Source organism: Pseudoliparis swirei, chromosome 18, assembly GCF_029220125.1.
Source record: "Pseudoliparis swirei isolate HS2019 ecotype Mariana Trench chromosome 18, NWPU_hadal_v1, whole genome shotgun sequence".
NCBI lineage: Eukaryota > Metazoa > Chordata > Actinopteri > Perciformes > Liparidae > Pseudoliparis > Pseudoliparis swirei.
This window is the reverse complement of record NC_079405.1, coordinates 27,927,971-27,954,174: the sequence shown is the minus strand read 5'-3', so window position 1 is coordinate 27,954,174 and position 26,204 is coordinate 27,927,971. Positions and strand designations below refer to the sequence as shown.

At 44.8% G+C, this 26,204-nt stretch overlaps 1 protein-coding gene across 8 annotated transcripts in view; it reads left to right on the top strand.

Annotated features, from left to right (window-relative positions):
- The first annotated feature begins 1,241 nt into the window (after positions 1-1,241).
- Positions 1,242-26,204, top strand: part of slc2a9l2 (solute carrier family 2 member 9, like 2) — an 81,382-nt gene continuing 56,419 nt past the window's right edge. For 3 of the 8 annotated variants that reach the window (XM_056436956.1, XM_056436954.1, XM_056436955.1), the window contains exons 1-6: positions 3,953-4,059; positions 6,504-6,586; positions 8,913-9,014; positions 11,228-11,388; positions 11,703-11,827; positions 20,517-20,662. In XM_056436956.1, the coding sequence (XP_056292931.1) occupies positions 6,521-6,586; positions 8,913-9,014; positions 11,228-11,388; positions 11,703-11,827; positions 20,517-20,662 (600 nt within the window). In that variant the 5' untranslated portion in view covers positions 3,953-4,059; positions 6,504-6,520. Of the gene's footprint in view, positions 1,269-2,348; positions 2,641-3,952; positions 4,060-6,503; positions 6,587-8,912; positions 9,015-11,227; positions 11,389-11,702; positions 11,828-15,788; positions 16,098-16,233; positions 16,284-20,516; positions 20,663-26,204 lie in introns of those variants that run through there. The other 5 variants (XM_056436950.1, XM_056436952.1, XM_056436951.1 and 2 more) reach the window with 5 other exon arrangements.

Below are 26,204 nucleotides of genomic sequence, written 5' to 3'. Positions count from 1 at the left end.
CCGCGTAAACTTCTCCCAGTTTGATTCACCGACGGCGCGACGATGGGGGCGGAGCTTATCCTTCCTGAGTAAATATGAGCGGAAGCAAAGGTTACAGGTTATCTTCTGGGATGAAAAGACGTTTTCTTTCAAAGACGGTCAGATTCGACAAACTGTCGGTGTGTTATCTGAGCGGCAGGTTTTATGGAGGAGGAGGAGGAGGAGGAGTCTACGCCTTTTGTTTTGTTTTTCCTTCTTTTTTCTCTTCCCTCGCTCCAGGTCTCCGTGGCTTGTACCACTCTAAATCTAATGACTCTGACACAGTCAATTCACTTCAACACTGAATGTTTACACCATCACTGGGGGCTGAATTGGTTTTATTTACTCTTGAAATAGTTGTAATAACTCTGAGAGTCAATATACTTTGACAATGAATTTTAACACTGGGTAGATAAAAAAAACACAACAATTCATCAGACAACTATGCAGGTCCTGATACGACACGAAGGATGTTTAAATGCAGTAACTTATTATTTGAATGAATTAAATTGTCCATGTCCACACGACTATAACCATTTTAAAAATGCATATCTTTCACATATAAAATGTTTTGTGCTCGTTCTGGAAGAGTCTTTGAACATGTTTGATCATTTCTGTCACGTATGAAACGTTTACAGGTAAGCCAGCATCGTTGGCGGTGAAATGAATACGTCTACGCAGAATTAAACTCTCTTTTGTGACAGTTTGGTGAAACAAATATTAGGTTTTTGTTATCTGCAGTGACACAGAACTCAAATTATAAGATAAGAGGTGTTCCCTTTGAATGATTGTGCACTGGGCAAAACATAAATAATTATACATATATATATATACACATAAATATATATATATATATATAAATAACATAAATAAACATAAATAAATATATATATACACACATATATATATATGTATATATAAATAACATAAATAAATAAACATATATATATATGTATATATATACATATGTATATGTATATATATACATAGATATACATAGATATATATAAATAAAATAAATAACAAATAAACAAATAAATATATGTATGTATATATATACATATATATATGTATGTATGTATATATATATATATATATTGTCAGAGCCTCAGGAAGCCGACCCCTGGGTAAGTGGGTCAAACTATAAACTGCTGATTGGCCTCGAGGAAGCCGTAACAAACCATCCTGAAACTCATCCTCTGTTTTTGGAGTTGAAGAGCTCGGCTGCGTTTTCACAGAGCTACCAAAAGGTAAGAGGAACACACACACACACAGACACACACACACACAGACACACACACACACACACACACACACACACACACACACACACACACACACACACACATAGAACTCTAGCAGGAGAAAGACACTCTTCTTGTAATTCGGTAAATTAAGTTAGCCATTAGTTCTCATGTGACAATGTTGTACTTCTTTAATTATTTGTCCGGAAAGTTACAGAGTATCTTGATTTTTGGATACTGAAAATACACATTTGTGATCTCTTCTTCCTGCAATAAATGGTTTGTAAAGAGTCACAGAAGTATACAAGGTGGCAGTAAATCAGTAAAACTGGTCAATGTCGATATAAAAGCCTTTGAGATCAAACCAAGCTGTCCCCTGAGCCGTCCAAAGAACTTTGTAATGTTGACCGAATCCGTCCCGATGCCAACATGGCAGCAGAGCGTCTGCAGCGTGCTGCACGGCGTTAGAGTTCAGCAGCTGCACACGCCAGACATAACACCCACAAGACAAAGATTTCAACTACACACAAAGTGAAGGTGCCACCTGGAACCGAAAAGGTTCTTCAGAGCGACGCCACAGAAGAACCATTTCTGGTTCCACAAAGAACCTTTCAAACCAGGGTTCTTTAAAGAACCATTTCCTTAAAGAGGTCTTTTAATAACCTATAAAGGTGTCTCAAAGAACCTATAAAGGTGTCTCAAAGAACCTTAAAAATGGTTCTTTAAGGCACCATTTCTGGTTCCACAAAGAACCTTTCAACCCAGGGTTCTTTAAAGAACCATTTCCATTAAAGAGTTCTTCAAAGAACCTATAAAGGTGCCTCAAATGAAACAATGGTTCTTCAGTAGGTGAAGGTTCTTCGTAGAACCACAAAGCCTTTTAAAGAACCATTAAAGAACCGTTATTCTTCTGTGTGTACACACCCCACCCCACTGGGAACCCCACTGCTCTGTTCCCTCAGGGGCGGCGAGAGGAGTGTGGTTCTCACCACTGTTCATCATGACCTTATATGGTTATAATGATCATTCAACGCGGCGTGTTTCTCTCACTGTCTCTTCTAGAGAGGCGATACCGTATGTTTATAATTTAAATTCTTATTCTTTCCTTGACCTCGACCGCTGCGGAGCGATGGAGGAACTCTCTCTCTTCTATGGTTCTCATGGCGCGCAGCACCTGCCTCAGAGACCTTCAGCATACGACGGAGCGGGCTCGTCATCATCGGAGTTCACGTTTGTGCAGAAAGCCGAGCGACCTGTTGACTTTTCACTGCACACCACGTGCACTAACTAGGCTGAAGACTTCCTTCCCCCGGAGCTGAGCGGAGAGAATGACCCCAAAGGAACCCAAATGTCACCTGGAAATTGCAGTCGACTGTGGGTCAGTGGCCAGCAGGTCCGTCTTTAATTCAGGGGGTTGGTGGTTCAATCCCCGCCCTAGTCGATGTGTCCTTGAGCAAGACGCTTAACCCTGCATTGCTCCCTGTAGCTGCTCTACGGTGTGTGAATGTAACAGGATTGTAAGTCTCTTTGGATAAAAGCGTCAGCTAAATGACATGTAATGTAAAAGATCAGGATTTCTTTAGGGGCAAAATGAGAAAGAACTAACACCGCCAGCGGGGGAAGAAATATAAACTATGACCGCGAGATATGTTGATTTTAGACTTTGTTACCGAGACGGAGGCGTGTTTTGTAAAAACGAACCGACGGTTTTATTTAAGATATCAGAGAATAATAATTACGACAACTAATCGGACAAAACATGCAAAACAGAGGTCGACAGGTCGAACAGGTCGAACAGGTCAAACAGGTCAAACAGGTCGAACAGGTCAAACAGGTCGAACGGGTCAAACAGGTCGAACAGGTCGAACGGGTCAAACAGGTCAAACAGGTCAAACAGGTCGAACAGGTCAAACAGGTCGAACGGGTCAAACAGGTCGAACAGGTCGAACGGGTCAAACAGGTCAAACAGGTCAAACAGGTCGAACGGGTCAAACAGGTCGAACGGGTCAAACAGGTCAAACAGGTCAAACAGGTCGAACGGGTCAAACAGGTCGAACGGGTCGAACAGGTCTAACAGGTCGAACAGGTCAAACAGGTCGAACGGGTCAACGGTCAAACAGGTCGAACGGGTCAAACAGGTCGAACAGGTCAAACAGGTCAAACAGGTCGAACGGGTCAAACAGGTCGAACAGGTCAAACAGGTCAAACAGGTCAAACAGGTCGAACGGGTCAAACAGGTCAAACAGGTCGAACGGGTCAAACAGGTCAAACGGGTCGAACGGGTCAAACAGGTCAAACAGGTCAAACAGGTCGAACAGGTCGAACGGGTCGAACAGGTCGAACGGGTCGAACGGGTCAAACAGGTCGAACAGGTCAAACAGGTCGAACAGGTCGAACGGGTCGAACAGGTCAAACGGGTCAAACAGGTCAAACAGGTCGACACAGCAGCAGCTGAATCAATGCACACATGGAGTACTATGATGTAGTGACTCAGACAGCAGGATTAAAACAACAACACTATATGCACCCCCCCATACACACACACACACACACACACACACACACACACACAACCAACTATGGGGTTAACACCTTTCAAAGGGGGTGTGTGTGTGTGTGAAGGCAGGTCACAGACATGTAGTTAATGTAAGCAGCCCACCACCAATAGAAAGACGACGGGGCGGGGCTTATCCAAGTTAACCATTCGTCAATGTAAATGTCCGACTGGCTGTCATGTCCAGGTAACCTTGGGCCGGTCGTCTTCCTGGAAGTGTCGGATACACAACCTGCCGCCTGGGTAAGTGTTCACAGGGGGTACTTCTCGTGGAAATGTTTTCTATGTGTGTGTTTATCCTCGATGCCACCAGGGTCTGTGTGGTGTAAGACTTTAGATGTTATCCAGTTGTCTGACACCTGTCGTGCACACCGTGTTGTTACTTTATGGTTTTCTGTACGCTCGTCAAAGTTTGTGCTGGATGAAGATTATTTCCACATGTTTGTGTGTGTTGGCGGCGTGACGGTAAACAGACTGTATCTTACATCATAATCAATAAAATAATAAAATAAAAGACGCGTGGCGCCATTATGTAATATTTACCCTTTGCACCTTTGGGGCATGTCGTCGGGCCGCCGCGCGGTCGGTGTAATTATCTCGTGATCTCAAATATCGAAACCCCCCCCGAGACTATCAAAATGAAGTTAGAGGTGGACAACGACTCCTGGGACGTTCCAGAGATGAGAGGAAGTCAAACCCACAGCTCCCGGTGATCAAAGAGACTCGATGTCCTCTGTGGACCAACAGGTGTCTCCTCTGAAGCCGTCACAACCTCCTTTTTATCTGCTTTGAGAGCTGAAACACTGCAGGGCTGCAGAGTGTGTTTTAACATTTAAACCTCAAAAGGCCTGAAAGGGACCCCCGTCTAATACCTGATACCAAGGGACCCCCGTCTAATACCTGATACAAAGGGACCCCGTCTAATATATGATACCAAGGGACCCCCGTCTAATACCTGATACCAAGGGACCCCCGTCTAATACCTGATACAAAGGGACCCCGTCTAATATATGATACCAAGGGACCCCGTCTAATACCTGATACAAAGGGACCCTGTCTAATATCTGATACAAAGGGACCCCGTCTAATATATGATACCAAGGGACCCCGTCTAATACCTGATACCAAGGGACCCCTGTCTAATACCTGATACAAAGGGACCCCGTCTAATACCTGATACCAAGGGACCCCCGTCTAATACCTGATACAAAGGGACCCCGTCTAATACCTGATACAAAGGGACCCTGTCTAATACCTGATACAAAGGGACCCTGTCTAATACCTGATACAAAGCCGGAACCCCGTCTAATACCTGATACAAAGTGACCCTGTCTAATACCTGATACAAAGGGACCCTGTCTAATACCTGATACAAAGCCGGGACCCCGTCTAATACCAGATACAAAGGGACCCCTGGCTAAAACCTGATACAAGCTAAATGGTACTTGAGAGCTTCTAAAGGGACCCCCGTCTAATACCTGATACGAGCTATACAAGTATAGTGCTTGAGAGCTCCAAAAGGGACCCTGTCTAATACCTGATACAAAGTGACCCCTCAGTATGCCTCAGGTACACATGTACATTCACCTGGAGGCATCCTCCGCCTTTTTGATATGACGGCCGGCCCATGGCACCGATTGGGGTGGGCCCCAGGGGTTCGGGTGAGCCCAGGGGCCCATGAGCTCAAGGGCCCATGAGCTCAGGGCCCATGAGCTCAGGGCTGATGACCAGGGATGGATTAAGGGCCCATGAGTTCAGGGGCCCGTGAGCTCAGGGCCCGTGAGGCTCAGGGGCCCATGAGCTCAGGGGCCCCTGGGCCTGAGCCTCACGTGACGTCGCTGTTATTAACATTGTATTGATATGAATATGATGATATGACACGATGCGCCGTGGCGGTATATGCTAGGCTTAAGTCATTCATGTCAGTAACAGGGCCCCAATAGTCCTACTGAGGATGGATTACCGAACGAGCCTACCGGCACCAGGGGCCCATGAGCTCAGGGGGCCCCTAATCCAGAGCCTCTGCGTGAAGTAGCTGTTATTAACTTTGTATTGATATGATGATATGACACGATGGGCCATAGCCGGTATATGCTAGGCTTAAGTCATTCATGTCATGGTCATATAATTCGCGTTATGTTGTCTGCTCAGCTCCGGTATCGTTGTTCCATACGGACTGTTTTGTTAGCGATGTAAAAAAAATTTTTTTATATATATATATTTTTTTTGCGGGTGGGGGGGGGGGGCCCTTGACACGTCCAGGCCTAGGGGCCCGTGGTTTCTTAATCCGTCCATGCTGATGACCACTAGGGGGCGGATTCTGGCTTTAAATTTGCTGTATCGCACTTAGCCAGCAGAACACACCCAGACTTAGTTTAATGTTGTGGAGAAATTGGGTAAAAGATCCAATGCTTCTCACCGACGCCATGGTGAAGCTGTTCATTTGTCATCAGTGCAATCTACTGGTGTCCTGTGTGTCCTGTGTGTGTGTGTGTGTGTGTGTGTGTGTGTGTGTGTGTGTGTGTGTGTCAGTGTGTGTGTATCAGCATATTGAGGCTTTCTCGTTTCCTCTCCCACTCGGGTGCTTTCTATGATTAATTCCACGTCCCCCTCCTTGTTGTGAAACGCGTCTCGTCTTCTTATTCTTATTCTCGTCGTGTGAAGTGAGATGAACTTTCTCATTTCAGATCGTTGAAACGTTGAAATGCACAAACCACCGAAAGAGCAGCGGGCGAAGCTCCAGACGAGCGACCCGAAGACCCCCCAACAGGTAAGCCTCGTTAACTCAGAGCTCGTATCGTTATGGTCTCTATGATGGCTTCTTTTGTGATATATGAAATCTTAGATAAATATGAAAACATGTTGCGTCATACATTCCCCAGATATGATGTAGCAGACTTGAAATGCATTTGGACCTCCAGCTGAGCAAGAGGCCCCTCTCTACTGTTTAAATATGTGCTAAAAATCACATTAATATTAGATTTAAGTCACGAGAAGAAGAAAAAAACTACATTGACACGTTTAAAAAAATAAAAATTTTAAGCCTAAATTATTTTAAAATATTATTTTTCATATGTATTAATATCGAGGGGACGTTCACATTGAAGAGACTTAAAACATATACCAAATAAAGCTCAGCGAACAGAAAATATTAGTGAAACTTACGACATAATAAGCGTTTACTGCTTCGTCTATCAGTGAGTGTGTATTTATGACTCGCCATTAAATATGAAATTAGAGCCTCACACGATTCGACAAAAAACACTCCTCAGAGATAATCTTCCAAAGTCTGACTCTGGTGTGATGAGCCTGCCAACTTGGAAAGATCTCAGCACAGTTATTGCTCCACAAGCGTAATCTTTTTATTATTATTTGGCATGCACATGTTTTCACCCCCGTTATCTACGTTACCCACCGACAATGAAGTTATCTTTCATCCAGTAGCTAAATTAAAACGATCAATGAAACAGTGTTTTTGCTTTACTGGATGGTTGTGATGCATGTATAAATAATATTGGGGATTAATAAAGTATATATCTATCTATCTATCTATCTATTACATTAAATATATTTGACACATACCTCTACATATTGATTTTTTATGTATTTCTATTTTACTGAAAGCTGCCAAAGAGGATATGAGACATTTGTATGAACACTTTTTAGAATTCACTTCATCGTAATAAATCATATGAGCTATTTCTAAGAATATGCATACGCTGTTCAAGCTGTAATAACCAATTTATTGTGTGTATGTGTGTGTGTGTGTGGGGGGGGGGGGCTGCTGATGGAAATGTCACTCTTGCCTGTCTTCAAAACTTGAGAGCCCTGTTCTAACATTTGAGCCTCAAAAGCCTGAAATGGACCCCCGTCTAATACCTGATACGAGCTAAATGATGACAGAGAGCTTCTAAAGGGACTCCATCTAATACCTGATACAAGCTATCGGTTACAAGTGATGTTTAAGAGCTCCAAAAGGGACCCCCGTCTAATACCTGATAGCCTACAAGCTAAACAAATGGTGCTTGAGAGCTTCAACTTAATGGACCCCCATCTAATACCCGATAGGCCACAAAGGGACCCCCATCTAATACCTCATAGGCCACAAAGGGACCCCCATCTAATACCTTATAGGCTACAAGCTAAGTGCTGCATGAGAGCTCCAAAACGGAACCCCATCTAATACCTGATCTACTAGCTAAACAAGTGGTGCTTAACAGCCCCAAAAGGGACCCCCATCTAATACCTGATAGGCTACAAAGGGACCCCCATCTAATACCTGATACAGGCTTAACAAGTGGTGTTTGAGAGCTTCAAAAGGGACCCCTGTCTAATACCTGATGCTTGATGTATAAACATCTGCCCACTGAGGGCACCAGTACCTCCTGACATGGCCAACACACAAACCGTTTTTTTCAAATTCTAAGATCACACTTCTAGAAAACTCGCAGGAATCATTTATGATGCAAAAGCAGAAAAGTTGCATATATGCCTTTTGAATTAAGTGGTAACATATGCAAATGAGAACGGAGGAATCTGCATATTCCAGGCGTTCTTTTTTACGACAACATGAGCAGAAACAATGTTGATTTTGCAAACCTCCTACGCAGCATATGGCAGAACTCTCCAGGCGGTAACTATAATATATTGTGTGGGTTGCTTCTAAGTTCACTAACTGTTTGAAATAAGTGCACGCTGCTCAAATAACTTACAGCAGCCATGTTTTATTTCATCTTCACACTCCTGTTGGGCCTTAATAGTCAAACACTGCATTGCATAGTGTGCCTGTGTGTGTGTGTGTGTGTGTGTGGGTGGGTGGGGGGGGGGGGGAGCGGCGGGGTCATCGCCACATCAGGCATGTAAACACATGCAGGGAGGTCAATGAGTTAAACATGCATGCATGTTGTGTAAGCACTGACTCACTCAAAATAAAGGGAATAACAACTTTTCCCCTGGGCCTGTAAATGACCTCGTTGAGTTGACCTTGACATCGTCCTGCAGCGACGTCATTGCCGCTTTGTTGTTGTTTGTTGTGTTACGTGTGCTCTCTCTCTCTCTCTCTCTCTCTCTCTCTCTCTCTCTCTCTCTCTCTTCAGCAGCCGGTCACCGGCTGCCTGCTGAGCGCGGCCTTCTTCGGTGCCCTGGGTTCGTCGTTCATATATGGTTACAACCTCTCCGTGGTCAACGCTCCGGCTCTGGTGAGTCAGACCTCAAATATTGATTTCCCGTGGGATTGGGAAACCTGAGCTTCAGTGACCCCCCCCCCCTGCAGCACAAACAGGACCCGAGGAGGCCGTTTGAATCCTTACTTTCATGGCCCTGAGCTGCCAGACACTAAATAATCTCAAATGTGAAACGCTTATCGCAAAATAGAATGTGATTTGGTTTTCTATGCTGTCACTCAGGTTGTATGTATGAATGAATATATTTTTTTAAATTATTTATCTATATATATATATATATATATATTTATACATATATATATATATGTTTTTTTGTTAATACATATACAGGACTGTCTCAGAAAATTAGAATATTGTGATAAAGTTCTTTATTTTCTGTAATGCAATTAAAAAAACAAAAATGTCATGCATTCTGGATTCATTACAAATCAACTGAAATATTGCAAGCCTTTTATTCTTTTAATATTGCTGATTATGGCTTACAGCTTAAGAAAACTCAAATATCCTATCTCTAAATATTAGAATATCATGAAAAATATACTAGTAGGGTATTAAACAAATCACTTGAATCGTCTAATTAACTCGAAACACCTGCAAGGGTTTCCTGAGCCTTGAAAACACTCAGCTTGGTTCAGTAAACTAAATCACAAGTATGGGAAGACTGCTGATCTGACTGCTGTCCAGAGGACCATCATTGACACCCTCCATCAGGAGGGTAAGACACAAAAAGAGAGGTGCAAAATCCAAGTTGCTTGAAATCCAGTGTGAAGTTCCCACAGTCAGTGATGGTTTGGGGAGCCATGTCAGCTGCTGGTGTTGGTCCACTGTGTTTCATCAAGTCCAGAGTAAATGCAGCTGTGTACCAAGAGATTTTAGAGCACTACATGCTTCCGTCTGCTGAAAAGCTCTATGGAGATGAGGATTTCATTTTCCAGCATGATCTGGCACCTGCCCACAGTGCCAAAACCACCAGTAACTGGTGTACTGACCATGGCATTACTGTCCTCGATTGGCCTGCCAATTCCCTGACCTGAACCCCATAGAGAATTTGTGGGGTATTATGAAGAAGAAGCTGAAAGACACCAGACCCAACAATGCAAATGAGCTAAAGGCCGCTATTGAAGCATCCTGGGCATCCATAAACCCTCAGCAATGCCACAGGCTGATTGTCTCCATGCCACGCCGCATTGATGCAGTAATCCGTGCAAAAGGATTCCCAACCAAGTACTGAGTGCATTAATGGACATTTTCAAATGTTTGATTTTGTTTTGCTGTTATAAATCTTTTTTTTACTTGGTCTGAGGAAATATTCTAATTTTATGAGATAGGATTTTAGAGTTTTCTTAAGCTGTAAGCCATAATCAGCAATATTAAAAGAATAAAAGGCTTGCAATATTTCAGTTGATTTGTAATGAATCCAGAATGCATGACATTTTTGTTTTTTAATTGCATTCCAGAAAATAAAGAACTTTATCACAATATTCTAATTTTCTGAGAAAGTCCTGTATATGTATTACTTTTTTACATATAAATACATATTTATTCATTTGTACATATAATATATATATACAGGACTGTCTCAGAAAATTAGAATATTGTGATAAAGTTCTTATTTCTGTAATGCAATTAAAAACAAAATGTCATGCATTCTGGATTCATTACAAATCAACTGAAATATTGCAAGCCTTTTATTCTTTTAATATTGCTGATTATGGCTTACAGCTTAAGAAAACTCTAAAATCCTATCTCATAAAATTTTAATATTTCCTCAGACCAAGTAAAAAAAGATTTATAACAGCTAAGTGTTTGTCAAGGCTCAGGAAACCCTTGCAGGTGTTTCGAGTTAATTAGACAATTCAAGTGATTTGTTTAATACCCTACTAGTATACTTTTTCATGATATTCTAATATTTAGAGATAGGATATTTGAGTTTTCTTAAGCTGTAAGCCATAATCAGCAATATTAAAAGAATAAAAGGCTTGCAATATTTCAGTTGATTTGTAATGAATCCAGAATGCATGACATTTTTGTTTTTTTAATTGCATTACAGAAAATAAAGAACTTCATCACAATATTCTAATTTTCTGAGACAGTCCTGTATATATATAAGGCAAAGGTTTGTAAATGTTCCTCGAGCTTGCGGTCCAGTTTGGTATTAAACACTTTATTATGACACATCTTGTACATATGAGTGTCAGTTCATTCACATGGTCCTTTGGGTTCTGCAGTACATCAAAGCCTTCTACAACAGAACATGGGTCCAGAGGTACGGGGAGCCTCTCACAGAGGAGACGGCCACCCTCCTCTGGTCCCTCACGGTCTCCATATTTGCCATCGGAGGCCTCCTGGGAGCGCTGTCCGTCTCCGTGATCACCAAAGCGATGGGAAGGTGAGTCCACTCATGCCATCTGAGGCCAGTTCCATTTAGGAAAATGTATGCTGCATTAATGCATCAAAAGAAGAAGAACAACAACAACAAGAAGAAAAAGAAGAAGAAACTCAGATACAAACTGGCCTTCTCCTTTTTTACCCTGTTTTTTGTAAAGGCTATTTCATTTTTTATGTGGATTATCTATCTGTGAGTGGTTCTGCTATTTAGATATTACACCACAAAACATTGTTCTTTTGACTAATTGAACTGAAGTGAATAAATAATCTTTGATTTGAACTTTTACTCTAACTTGTTGTTCCTCTTTTCTCCAGGAAGGGAACGTTGCTGCTGAACAACATCTTCGCTCTGCTGGCGGCGCTGCTGCTGACTCTGGGGGAGACGGCCCAGTCCTACGAGATGCTCGTCATCGGCCGGCTCGTCATCGGGGTGAACTCTGGTGAGTTTCATTCAGTAAAACGTGTTATGATGTAAAACAAGCACAGAGTCCACCGGATGGTTCTGTTACTGTCAAGCTCCCGTATTTTTTTCGACTATTGCAATTTCCCAACTTGAGAGGAATTGATCCATCTACACCACATGTGTCAAACTCAAGGCCCGCGGGCCGAATGCGGCCCGACACATCATTTGATGTGGCCCCTGACGGCTTTAATGAAAAGATTTTAACTATTAGGGACAAGATTAATATTCTCTTGCCCATAACCAGTGCCAATCTGTCCTCAAGTGGAATGGCCTTGGAAACCGCTGTATGCCCTGGTGTATATTTGGAGGGCTTTTCTCCCATCAACCGTGATCAATTATCTTCAACGGTTTCTACTTCTAACCCGTCTACCTGTCTCTTGGACCCCATCCCGACGAGGCTGCTTAAAGACGTTTTGCCTTTAATTGGCGGCTCTCTATTAGATATTATCAATGTGTCTCTGCTAACAGGCCACGTACCACACTCCTTCAAGGTGGCTGTTATTAAACCTCTCCTGAAGAAGCCCACTCTGGATCCAGAGGTGTTGGCTAACTACAGACCGATCTCTAACCTCCCTTCCTCTCCAAGATCCTTGAGAAAGTGGTCGCAAATCAGTTGTGCGACTTTCTACATCATAATAGTTTATTTGAGAAATTTCAATCAGGATTTAGAAAACACCACAGCACCGAGACGGCACTGGTGAAAATTACAAATGACCTCTTAATGGCAGCAGATAAAGGACTCCTCTCTGTGCTGGTCTTGTTAGACCTTAGTGCTGCATTCGACACCATTGACCATGACATCCTGTTACAGAGACTGGAGCAGTCGATTGGCATTTCAGGCACGGCACTAATTTGGTTTAAATCCTATTTATCAGATCGATCTCAGTTTGTATTTGTAAACGATGACGCTTCGATAACCACCAACGTTAATCACGGAGTTCCACAAGGTTCCGTGCTTGGACCAATTTTATTTACCTTATACATGCTTCCTTTGGGCAATATTATCAGGAAACACTCCATAAACTTTCATTGTTATGCAGATGATACTCAACTATATCTATCGATAAAACCAGAGGAGAGCAACCAACTCTGTAAAATTCAAGCATGTCTTAAAGACATAAAAACATGGATGACCTGCAACTTCTTGATGTTAAACTCAGACAAAACCAAGTAATTTTAATCGGCCCTGAGCACCTCAGAGATCAATTATCTGGTGATGTGGATTCTGTAGACGGCATTGCCCTGGCATCCAACACCACTGTAAAGAATCTTGGCGTTATCTTTGATCGGGACTTGTCCTTTAACTCCCACGTAAAGCAAATCTCAAGGACTGCATTCTTTCATCTACGTAATATTTCAAAAATCAGGCACATCTTGTCTCAAAAGATGCAGAAAAATTGGTTCACGTTCGTTACTTGAGACTGGATTACTGCAACTCCTTATTAGCAGGCTGCTCTAATAAATCTCTTAGGTCCCTCCAGTTGATCCAGAATGCTGCAGCTCGTGTTCTCACTAAAACTAAGAAAAGAGATCACATCACTCCTGCACTAGCTGCTCTGCACTGGCTCCCAGTAAAATCAAGAATCACTTTTAAAATTCTTCTCTTAACCTACAAAGCCTTGATTGGTGATGCTCCATCATATCTTAAGGAGCTTGTAGTACCATATTGCCCTACTAGAGAGCTACGCTCACTAAATGCGGGACTACTTGTAGTTCCTAGAGTCTTAAAAAGTAGAATGGGAGCCAGAGCCTTTAGTTATCAAGCTCCTCTTTTATGGAACCAGCTTCCAATTTCAGTCCGGGAGGCAGACACAGTCACCTCGTTTAAGAGTAGACTTAAGACCTTCCTCTTTGACAGAGCTTATAGTTAGGGCTGAATCAGGTTCACCTGGTCCAGCCCCTTGATATGCTGCTATAGGCTTATAGCTGCGGGGACGTTTAGGATGCACTGAGTACCTATCTCCTCTTTTTCTCTCCTTAAGGATGAATTTTCATCTCTCAATCACACGTTACTAACTCTGCTTTCTCCCGGAGTCCTTTTGACTTCACGTCTCATGGGGTCATCGGACCCTATGAGACGGCATAGATCCTATCTGCCTGATGGATCATCGAGGTCTGGGTCGTGGAATTCCTGCTCCTGACTACGCCACTGTCCTGTTGAGACTCCGCCCACTGTTGAGACTCCGCCCACTCCTCCTCCCCACCGCCATCTGCCTGATGGATCGTGGAGGTCTCCATCGTGGAATATGCCTACTATGAACTATTCATACACTCTGTCATATTCATTGAATGTATTTTAACTCTAAATCTGTCCTTCTGTACACATTACATCTATTGCATCTGTCCATCCTGGAGAGGGATCCTCCTCTGTTGCTCTCCTCCAGGTTTCTTCCCTTTTTTTCCCCCTGAAGGGTTATTTGGGAGTTTTTCCTGGTCCGATGTGAGGTTTTGGGGCAGGGATGTCTATGTGTACAGATTGTAAAGCACTCCGAGACAAATTTGTAATTTGTGAAATTGGGCTATACAAATAAACTGAATTGAATTGAATAAGATCACCTTTTCTTAAAGACATTTAAGAAAAATATCCCTTGCTTTTATTTTGAAGGTTTCAAAGTAAATGGATTGATGTTATAATATTAGAGACATTTTCTTTTGATGTGGCCCCCTGACGGCTTGAAAGACATATGATCACCTTTTCTTAAAGACATTTAAGAAGAATATACTGTGCTTTTATTTTGAAGGTTTCAAATTAATTGGAATTATATTTTAACATTTGAGAAATGTTCTTATGTATAACATTTCTACACTCAAATAAACAATAATCAAATGCAAAGAGAGTTATTTAACAATATGTGTGAGTAGTTTATATATTTATGTTTCAGTACTGGCCCTTTAAGAGGCGGCCATGATGCTGATATGGCCCACGGTGAAAATGAGTTTGACACCCTTGATCTACACAGATTTAAACTGGATTCCACTAACAACACAACAACTTGCCCCTTTTTCATCCCTTTTATTGTGGCGCTTTAGTCTCCAAATCATTTATATTGATCCATATAACGAAGCAAAGCTCCGTTAAGTAGTTTAAACCTTTAAACCGAAAAACACATTTCAATGCAACTCTACAAAGCAAAAAGCACTCGTCTCAAACTGTGATAAAGCACCAGTGAAATCTCTCTATTTATATTCTATATTTCCCCACATGCCGTTATCCCAGCTGCGTCTCCACCAACATGTGACGAGCAAATAATACAAAAAGTCACCAAAGTTGTGTGGGTGTAATTCGGCTCTTGAGAATGTTCCCCGACAACTCTTAAATGCATCTTTTACCACATTCAACTCACTGTAAACTCACTTTAGATGTAAAACACACGTTAACCTGATTCACCTGAACGCGTCCTCGGAGAACCGAGCAGCTTCGAATCAAATGTAATTAAATTGGCTTTTTTCTTTGTGGAATATGAATGAGGAAGAAGGCAAATCCAGCGTGTGATATATTCCACCCAGAGGAACAGACATGTGGGAGTTTCCATATCCAAAGGGGTGTTTTTTATGTGGCAACCCTGAGTGCATCGGTGATCAGGGAGACTTTGATCACAGATCTAACTCAAATGTCTCCAATCACGGAGGAGCAGTGCTCATCCATCATCGTGATCGAGGCTGACGTGACCCGAAGCGAGTTCCTCCCCCCCGGGACCAGTGTTGCCAGGTCCGCGGTTTTCCCGCGGAATTGGGCTACTTTTGAAGTGTTGCCGCGGGTTGAATTTCTTGTCCGCTGGTTCGGGTAGACCTATTTTGCATGCAAATTACATGAATATCTTTAAATAAAAATCCATATTTTAAATGAAATAATTTATTTCTACCCAAATCCTACCAAACTGACTCCAGATCAGCACGTACACACATGGACATGGGACACGCCCACATACACACACGCACCTCAAGCTCTCGCCGCTCTCAGTCTCCCGCGACCCGCTCGATCCCAACTCTGGTCTGGTAGTTAGTGTAGCTAGCTACACTGGAGAAACATGCCACCCGGTAAGTGGGCTAAATACGGGAAGAAATATACGAAAGAATGGGAAAGTGAAAACGGAATTAAAGAATGGATAGAACGTGTGGCTGGGGATGATACCAAAGCTTTTTGTCGGTACTGCAAAACCGAGATTTGTGCGCACCACAGTGATCTCCAAAACCACAGCAAAACGGGGAAACACATTCGAAATGCTGCTCCGTTCTCCAGTTGTCGAGTGCGTACATTGTTTGAACTATAAGTATATGATAAAAATATAGTGAAGCAACATAAGGTGTTTCAGTTGAAATAAGGTATTGCATTAACTACAGTAAATGCATATGAAGTAAAAACAGTACATTCATGTTGTCCAGGCAGGGAGGAAGAGAGAAAAGGAAGAGAAAGCCTCAAGACAAAGCAACAGGTTAGTTTGTCCGTCAGTGAATTGGTCTACACCTTCACAGAGCTATATTTTATTTATGATAATATACTGTATCTAATTACACAAGGCCATTTTAGGACCTAGGTGAAATAACTGTTTCGGGAAAACTGCTTTTAATGCTGGCATACTAACCATTTGGTGTTACTTTGTAGATATTACAATACATTTGGAAATGATAGCAATGTTGTTGGACTTTAAAAGCAGTGTATATGGTTTGGCACAGGCATATTTTGAGTTCTGATATTGGGCTTGTTTTTTGGGCTTGTTTTATTGGCCATTGGGCTGGTTTGGGCTGGTTTTGATTGGCCATTGGGCTGGTTTTGTCACACAGACCTGGCAACCCTGCCCGGGACCGACTTGTAGTTCCCATAAAACAGGGATTCCCAAAGTGTGGTGCGCGCACCCCTGGGGATGCGCGAGCTGCCTCCAGGGGGTGCGCGAGAGGAAAAATGTAATGGTGGTCTAATGGTGTAATAATTAATATTAAACATTCTCAGGGCTCTCAAGTGTCATTTCGGTCTTAACTCACGCACTCCCGCCACACATCGTATTTCTTACGCTGAAAAAAACTCTAGGCTATTTAATGTTTGAATGCAGGGGTTAGGGCTGCAACAACGAATCGATAAAATCGATAAAAATCGATTATTAAAATAGTTGGCAACGAATTTCATTATCGATTCGTTGTGTCGCGCGATTATTACGGCGCTCAATAAGTCACGGAGTATAAACAAAGTTGAGTTGAGCGCAGAGCGGCGCAGGAGAAACAAGAGCGGAGCGAGAGGAGAGACGGAACGCTGCGTTGTGAGAGCCAATCAGCGCTGAGCTGCTCCTCTGTTGATGAATCTAATTGGCTGCTGCTGCTCACGTGGCGCTGGATGCGGAAGTCATTCACGTAGTCGGAGACATTCACGGAGCTAAGTGAGCCTCCGGGTGACGTTATGAACCCAGACACCAGGGCGCTACATGTCACGACGTGTGTGGCATTTCCACAAGAGTATAACGTCGAAAACGTGGTTATTTATTCCATGGCGGATAGCGGAAAATATTTTTCCATGGAGAAAGGCAACGGAGATAAGCCACGACTCGCTGTGAGCGCTGCGCGTGCAGACACCATTTAACGGAGCGGAGCAGCGCGTGCGCTCTGATCGCTCTTTTAATGAAGTATCGATACTAAAAATATGCTCAATCACATCGTTTTTAACGTACGGGTACTTTGTTAGTATCGCTACACCGTGCAGCGTGACAGCAGCAGATGTAGCGGACTAACATTCAAGCTAACCTAACTTCCCAAACGCTGTGGACATCTGAACGCTGATTGGCCGAGACGCGACACGTCCATCAAAGATGTTTTATTGTGAAGAGCACCACTTCACATTTTTTCCGCGTCTCACTGCAATCTCAACGGCAGCGGGCCAGGTGAAAAAAAGAATAACTCGTAACGCGTCTCTGGTATTGTTCAGGGGGCCACATGGGGACCACTGCTCAGGAGAGGAAAGCTGTCAGTCTGTTTGTGACGGTTCATCACCATGGTGACCAGTGAACAGGTTCATCCACATGACCAGTGAACAGGTTCATCACCATGCTGACCAGTGGGTCTCCAGGACCTTTCCATGACTTTAAACCAAATTTCCATGATTAAACATTTTGTGAAAACTCTGTCTATACGTGACAAAGTGAGAAGATGTGGTATTTAAACTAACAATGAGAATTCCAAAGCATACCGTATATATACCGTGTAAATTAAAATTTGAATAAAACAAATTTGCATTAGTTTTCCAAATATTTTGGGATTGTATTTTTTTCAATTACTCTTCTAGGCCTGCTAATAGCCATTTAAAAATTCCATGACTTTTCCAGGTTTTCCATGACCGTAGTGGTCGCCGCAGAGCTCCGACGCCGGTCTGCGCGCATCGGGACGGAGCAAAGAAAAAGTCACTCGCACCCCCCCCCCCGTCAACAACTCTTGCATTCTGTTGCGTTTTTTTTAAGGTGTGGGGGATTGGGGGTGCGTGAACCCGGTCGGGATGTAGAAGGGGGTGCGTGGTCTAAAAAGTTTGGGAACCCCTGCCATAAAACATCGGCACACAGCGGCTTGGATTAAACCGGCTGCTGGTAGAAAATGAGCCTGTGATGGACTCAGTCTTGATGAGCACCGAACACGAGCCACAGGACCCACATCCCCAAACAGGACGAGGCTCCGGACCAATGGGCTCTGAGGACATGCGATACGGAGAAAACCCAACATCACCAGTTGACTGCCTGAATATTGATTTTTACAACAATATTGTCTGCCTGGCCCTGGATGCTTTTTTGTTGTTGTTGAAAATATTGATTTTTTTGGACAATATAAACATCACTAGAAAATGACATGTAATGACTGTAATGTATAGCCTTTAAAACCAGGAAGAGACACATCACAGTGTTTATGATACCTCGTCTCATATCAGGGAGATCAATATAGAGTTGAATGTTCTACCGTTTAATTAAAGCACGGACCACAACAGCAACCAGCTGCTGGTTGTTGACTCCTTGGTGTTGTTGACTCCTTGGTGTTGTTGACTCCTTGCTGGTTGTTGACTCCTTGGTGTTGTTGACTCCTTGGTGTTGTTGACTCCTTGGTGTTGTTGACTCCTTGGTGTTGTTGACTCCTTGCTGGTTGTTGACTCCTTGGTGTTGTTGACTCCTTGATGTCGTTGACTCCTTGGTGTTGTTGACTCCTTGCTGGTTGTTGACTCCTTGGTGTTGTTGACTCCTTGATGTCGTTGACTCCTTGATGTCGTTGACTCCTTGGTGTTGTTGACTCCTTGGTGTCGTTGACTCCTTGGTGTCGTTGACTCTTTGGTGTCGTTGACTCCTTGATGTTGTTGACTCTTTGGTGTCGTTGACTCCTTGGTGTCGTTGACTCTTTGGTGTCGTTGACTCCTTGATGTCGTTGACTCCTTGCTGGATGTTGACTCCTTGGTGTCGTTGACTCCTTGGTGTCGTTGACTCCTTGGTGTCGTTGACTCCTTGATGTCGTTGACTCCTTGGTGTCGTTGACTCCTTGGTGTCGTTGACTCCTTGGTGTCGTTGACTCTTTGGTGTCGTTGACTCCTTGCTGGATGTTGACTCATTGGTGTCGTTGACTCCTTGGTGTCGTTGACTCTTTGGTGTCGTTGACTCCTTGCTGGATGTTGACTCCTTGATGTCGTTGACTCCTTGCTGGATGTTGACTCCTTGGTGTCGTTGACTCCTTGATGTCGTTGACTCCTTGGTGTCGTTGACTCCTTGGTGTCGTTGACTCCTTGGTGTCGTTGACTCCTTGATGTCGTTGACTCCTTGCTGGATGTTGATTCCTTGGTGTCGTTGACTCCTTGGTGTCGTTGACTCCTTGATGTCGTTGACTCCTTGGTGTTGTTGACTCCTTGGTGTCGTTGACTCCTTGATGTTGTTGACTCCTTGCTGGATGTTGATTCCTTGGTGTCGTTGACTCCTTGGTGTCGTTGACTCCTTGGTGTCGTTGACTCCTTGATGTCGTTGACTCCTTGGTGTCGTTGACTCCTTGGTGTCGTTGACTCCTTGATGTCGTTGACTCCTTGGTGTCGTTGACTCCTTGGTGTCGTTGACTCCTTGCTGGATGTTGACTCCTTGGTGTTGTTGACTCCTTGGTGTTGTTGACTCCTTGCTGGATGTTGACTCCTTGATGTCGTTGACTCCTTGGTGTTGTTGACTCCTTGGTGTTGTTGACTCCTTAGTGTTGTTGACTCCTTGCTGGATGTTGACTCCTTGATGTCGTTGACTCCTTGGTGTTGTTGACTCCTTGGTGTCGTTGACTCCTTGGTGTTGTTGACTCCTTGCTGGATGTTGACTCCTTGGTGTTGTTGACTCCTTGGTGTCGTTGACTCCTTGATGTCGTTGACTCCTTGGTGTTGTTGACTCCTTGGTGTCGTTGACTCCTTGGTGTCGTTGACTCCTTGATGTCGTTGACTCCTTGGTGTCGTTGACTCCTTGGTGTCGTTGACTCCTTGCTGGATGTTGACTCCTTGGTGTCAATAAAGAGTTGGAAGCACTTCAAACATCTTCAAGTTAAAAGTCCAGCAGAGGGAGAAGCTTTCTGCCAGTACCTCCCTCTCCCTCCTCATCGATGATGGTTGTGTCGTTCCACTTGGTGGTGAAGGCGACGGTGTCATGTTCAGTGACTCATCACAGGTCTGTGTTTTGTTGTTGTTTCCACAGGTATCGCTCTGAGCGTCCTCCCCATGTACCTGGGTGAAATCACGCCGAGACACATCCGAGGGTCCATCGGCCAGTTCAACTCCATCCTCATCTGCTGCGGGGTGTTCACGGGTCAAGTGCTGGGTCTGCCCGAGCTGCTGGGTCAGGTCAGTGCTGCTGGGACCCAGAACCTTCTGCACCGGCGTAGAGATGTTAGATCTGGGCTACCTATTGGATCACTCCACCCGGCCCCCTGGAGCTATTAGTTGCGTCAGTTTATGGCAGCTGTCCTCTAAATGGACCTTGGCTCTTGGTGCCAGGATGGGTTTAAATAACTAGGAATAAGCTCGAAGGGTCTGTTCAGTGGACGAGGAACTAAAATAACCATTCAGAGTTATATTGATGTTGTGCACACAGCAGTGCTCGAAGTGTTACGACTATTACTACACTTTTACTACGGTCATATGACAAACCTTCAGGACTACCTCTCTTTAAATCCAGATTCTATGTTTATTGCAGGATTGTTAGCAACAGCTTAATGATCTACTTCATTGGATTATAATCTTATATACTTCATTGGTGTCGTTGACTCCTTGGTGTTGTTGTACATTGTTATCGCGCTGTACAGCGCGATAACAATGTACATTCCTCCTGAGCCCGAGGCCGGATGGAAAGGTCATTTGAGACCTCCTGCCAGGAGTAGAAATCCATCTGAAATTCTCCAGACTCCCTACAGAGTCACAGAAAACAGAGTCCTTTTAATCCTTGTGGTTTCAGCAGGGGGGTGGGGGGGATCCATAAAACTCCGTCAGCCAATTCCTTTCCCACGATCCTTTGTGTCCTCTGTGCCGTGAGCAGAAACAGTCTTCATAATGCTGGTCCTGGACCATGTCCTCTTAATGCTGGTCCTGGACCAGGTCCTTCTCATGCTGGTCCTGGGCCATGCTCTCCTACTGTTGTTCCTGGAACAGGTCCTCTTAGTGCTGTTCCTGGACCATGTCTTCCAAGTTCTGGTCCTGGACCATGTCCTCCTATTGCTGGTCCTGAACCATGTCTTCCTAGTGCTGGTCCTGAACCATGTCCTCCTAATGCTGGTCTCGGACCAGGTCTTCCGAATGCTGTTCCTGGACCAGGTCTTCCAAGTGCTGGTCCTGGACCATGTCCTCCTATTGCTGGTCCTGAACCATGTCCTCCTAATGCTGGTCTCGGACCAGGTCTTCCGAATGCTGGTAGTGGACCATCTCCTCCTAATGCTGTTCCTGGACCATGTCCTCTTAATACTGGTCCTGGACCATGTCCTCCTAATGCTGGTCCTAGTGCAGTGAGAGGGTGCGCCGCAGAATGGTCGCACTGATGAGAGCTCCGCCAAAACTATCTAGCGTTTTGTTTGTTTTGTTACTGTTAGTTGTTTGTTACGTTAATGTTGCAGTGTCGTTAATTCAATATGACCAGCAGACACTTATGGAGATCAGATTTGCACTCGGAGAGGACTACTACAAGAACTTTAATTCAACTTTCCGGAGTGCGAGTTCGGACTGCAGCGGGCTCTTTGTTGTTCCGCCGTCGGATATACCCACAAGACGGAGGAAGAAGAAACGAGGCCGACGTGCTGGAGTTCTCGTTCGGAATCGGAAAAGGTATTTCAAACCTGCTCTACCATCCATACTACTTGCCAACGTTCAGTCCATCGACAACAAGATGGATGATCTGAATGCACGTATTAAATTCCAACGGGACATCAGGAACTGCTGTGTATTGGCATTCGTCGAGACGTGGCTCGTCCCGGAGATATCCGACGCGGCAGTTACTCCGTTGGGATTCAGCATACACCGTCAGGACAGGACAGCTGATTCAGGCAAGCGGAGGGGTCTGTGTTATGGTTAATTTTTGTTGGGCTACGGACATAGCAGTACTAGCATCTCACTGCTCTCCAGTCCTCGAGCTGTTGACTGTAAAAATCAGACCCTTCTATCTACCGCGGGAGTTTACTGCAGTCGTTCTGAGTGTAGTCTACATTCCCCCCCAAGTAGATAAGGCTACTGCTCTGGATGAACTGTATGGAATTATCAACGGTCTGGAGAATGTGCACCCAGAGGCAGCCTTTATTGTGGTTGGTGATTTCAACAGAGCCAACATGAAGAAAGTCCTGCCTAAATACTATCAGCACATTGACTTCTTCACACGTGGAGATCAGACCCTTGACCATTGTTATACGACATTCCGGGACAGTTACAAAGCCCTCCCACGCCCTGCTTTTGGTAAAGCTGATCACACCTCCATTCTTCTGCTCCCCGCATATAGACAAAAGCTAAAACAGGTCAGACCGGCTGAGAGGACAGTCCATCAATGGAGGGACGAGAGTGTGGCGACTCTCCAGGACTGTTTTGACTACACTGACTGGCTGATGTTTCGGGAAGCAGCAGATGGGGACATTAATGAGTATACAGACACTGTTTCCAGTTACATCCAGTATTGCATTGAGGACATCGTCCCGAAGAAGACTGTCCGGTCTTTCCCTAATCAGAAGCCCTGGGTTGACGCGGTCCGGACCCACCTTAGAGCCCGGTCTGCTGCCTTTAACTCCGGGGATCCTGATCAGTACAGGAAGTCCAGATACGACCTTTTGAGGGCCATCAAAGCTGCAAAGAGGACATACAGGAGCAAGGTGGAGTCTAGCTACCATGGCTCTGACCCCAGGCGCATGTGGAGTGGATTAAGAGCCATTACAGACTACAAGGGGAGGGGCTGCAGTGAGACCCAGTCCTCTGTCCTTCTTCCAGACGAGCTGAATGCTTTTTACGCTCGTTTTGAGAGGGACAGTGACCCCCCTGCAGCGGAGCTACCTGAGGGCCCAACCAGTGGTGTGCCTACTATAACTGTAGCAGAGGTGAGGCGCTGCTTCAATAAGATCAACCCTCGCAAGGCACCTGGCCCGGATGGCATATCAGGTAGGGCCCTCAGGGGTTGCGCTGACCAGCTAGCGACATCTTCAACCTCTCCCTCAGCCTGTCTGTACTCCCCACATGCTTCAAACGGACCACCATCGTCCCTGTGCCCAAGATCACCAAGGTCACCTGCTTGAATGACTACCGCCCGGTAGCACTGACCTCTGTGATCATGAAGTGCTTTGAGCGGCTGGTCAAATCATTCATCTGCTCCTTGCTGCTTCCCACCCTGGACCCGATGCAGTTTGCATACCGGTCCAACCGGTCTACAGACGATGCCATAGCCCTGACCACGCACACCGCCCTCACCCACCTGGACAAAGGGAATACATATGTGAGAATGCTGTTCATTGACACCAACACAGGCACCCCCCAGGGCTGTGTGCTCAGCCCCCTCCTGTTCTCCTTGTTCACACATGACTGTGTCGCTACGCACAGCTCCAACCTCATTGTCAAGTTTGCTGATGACACAACCATTGTGGGCCTCATCACTGGCAATGATGAGTCAGCCTACAGAGAGGAGGTTGCTACCCTGACTACATGGTGTCAGGATAATAGCCTCTCTCAACATCAGCAAGACAAAGGAGATGATTGTGGCCTTCAGGAGACGGCAGGTGGAGGAGCACCCCTGCATATCAACGGTTCTGCAGTGGAGATGGTCAGCTGCTTCAGGTTCCTCGGGGTCAACATCAGCAACGACCTCACCTGGTCTGCTCACACAGACAAGGTGGTCAAAGCGGCCCGGAAGCGCCTCTTCTTCCTGAGGAGACTGAAGAAGTTTGGCATGGATTCAGTCATCCTCACCAATTTCTACAGATGCACAATAGAAAGCATCCTGACTGGGTGCATCACAGTGTGGTATGGGAGCTGCACAGCCAAGGACCGCAAGGCCCTACGTCGTGTGGTCAGGACTGGAGTTCATCATCGGTAGGGAGCTCCCAGCCCTGCAGGACACAGACCACACGATGCCTCAGGAGAACAGGATCCTAAAGGACTGCCATCATCAGCCTTCAGCCTGTTCACCCCGCTGCCTTCTGGAAGGCGGTACCGTAGCATCCGGTCTCGCACACAGAGACTGGAGAACAGTTTCTTCCCGAGAGCCATCAGGCTGCTCAATGGACACTGACACACGATCGACACTTTTGCACTCGACACTTTACACTCGTCACTTTACATACACTGTCACTTTCAGCCTTGTACTTACACTTACACTTTCTATTGCACTACCTGCTTTCACTACCTGCTACTCCCATTTGTCTGTAGTTAGTTATTATGTGTATTATATGTATATATGTTAGTATTATGTTCAGAGTTCTTGTACAGTGTGTATGTCATGTTATATTATGTTCGGCTATGATAGTTGTTGTGTGGTGCCTTGTCCTAAGAATTTCAGTGCCCAGTCTGACCCTGTGTCATTCTGTGTATCTGACAATAAAAATAAAAGACTTGACTTGATATCCTCCTAGTGCTGGTCCTGGACCATGTCCTCCTAATGCTGGTCCTGGACCATGTCCTCCTAGTGCTGGTCCTGGACCATGTCCTCCTAGTGCTGGTCCTGGACCATGTCCTCCTAATGCTGGTCCTGGACCATATCCTCCTAGTGCTGGTCCTGGACCATGTCCTCCTAGTGCTGGTCCTGGACCATGTCCTCCTAATGCTGGTCCTGAACCATGTCCTCCTAATGCTGGTCCTGGACCATGTCCTCCTAGTGCTGGTCCTGGACCGGGTTTTCCTAATGCTGGTAGTGGACAAGTGAATCATATCATATGAGTTCTCATGCTTTGGGTTCGTCGACTGGATCTTATAGTCCTTTCGTTCTGGGTGCCTTCTCTGGGAACTCTATATGACGTATGTTCAAATGAAGCGTGTTGTAGTCTCCTCCATCTCCTCCATCCCTGGAGCCTAGCTGGTTCAGGGCTTCTTTGTCTTGACTTCAGGGGATAGAAGCTGCTCCTCAAGGCCTCTCCGCTCGGCCTCCAGCGCTCAGCCTCTGTGGATGCTGTTGGTCGGCAATTAAAAAGACTAATTGTGGTTCTAGATCAGACATGGGTAAACTACGGCCCGCAGGGCCACATCCGGCCCGTTAGGCTTTTTAATCCGGCCCGCCGAACTTGTCAAAATCGCGACTTTGTTTACTTCCGGTGTACATTGGCGCGGAAAGAACTCGTCACACGAAACCCTTCACCATGATTTGTCAATCCGTTTGTCTGTCAACATTTTGTGAAAAAAACAACCAATGAACACTCAGTAAATCACAAAGGACCCGCCCACCACACAGGTGAGGCTCATTTAGAAACAGCCGCAGTGATTTTTGCGAGCAGCGCGGAGCCTGGAGGAGCTGCAGAGCCACAAGGAGGAACACGCAGCCAGAAAAGGTCCACTTGGACCGGGTAAGAGTCTTTACTAAACGTCACGTTGTCCGTCACGGTGTCCGTCCCGGTGTCCGTAACTTGTGCGCGGTGCTGACTAGTATTGTATTTTACAGAGAGGATTCACCAGCGCCTACAGCTCCACCTGCAGCTCCACCTGCCCGGCCAGCAGAGAGGTCTCGTGACACGATGACATGATGTTATTATAGTGAAGACATATTGTAAATAGTCTGTGTCAATAGTTGTGTTCTGTTTTTTATTTCTCAACATGTATATAATGTAGATTTATTTTATTTTATGTACAACACATATTTATTTAAAAAAAAGATGTTATGGTCATTTTTTTATTTTCACACACCCCATGAAACTTTATCTGCAATATGAAGTCATTTCTC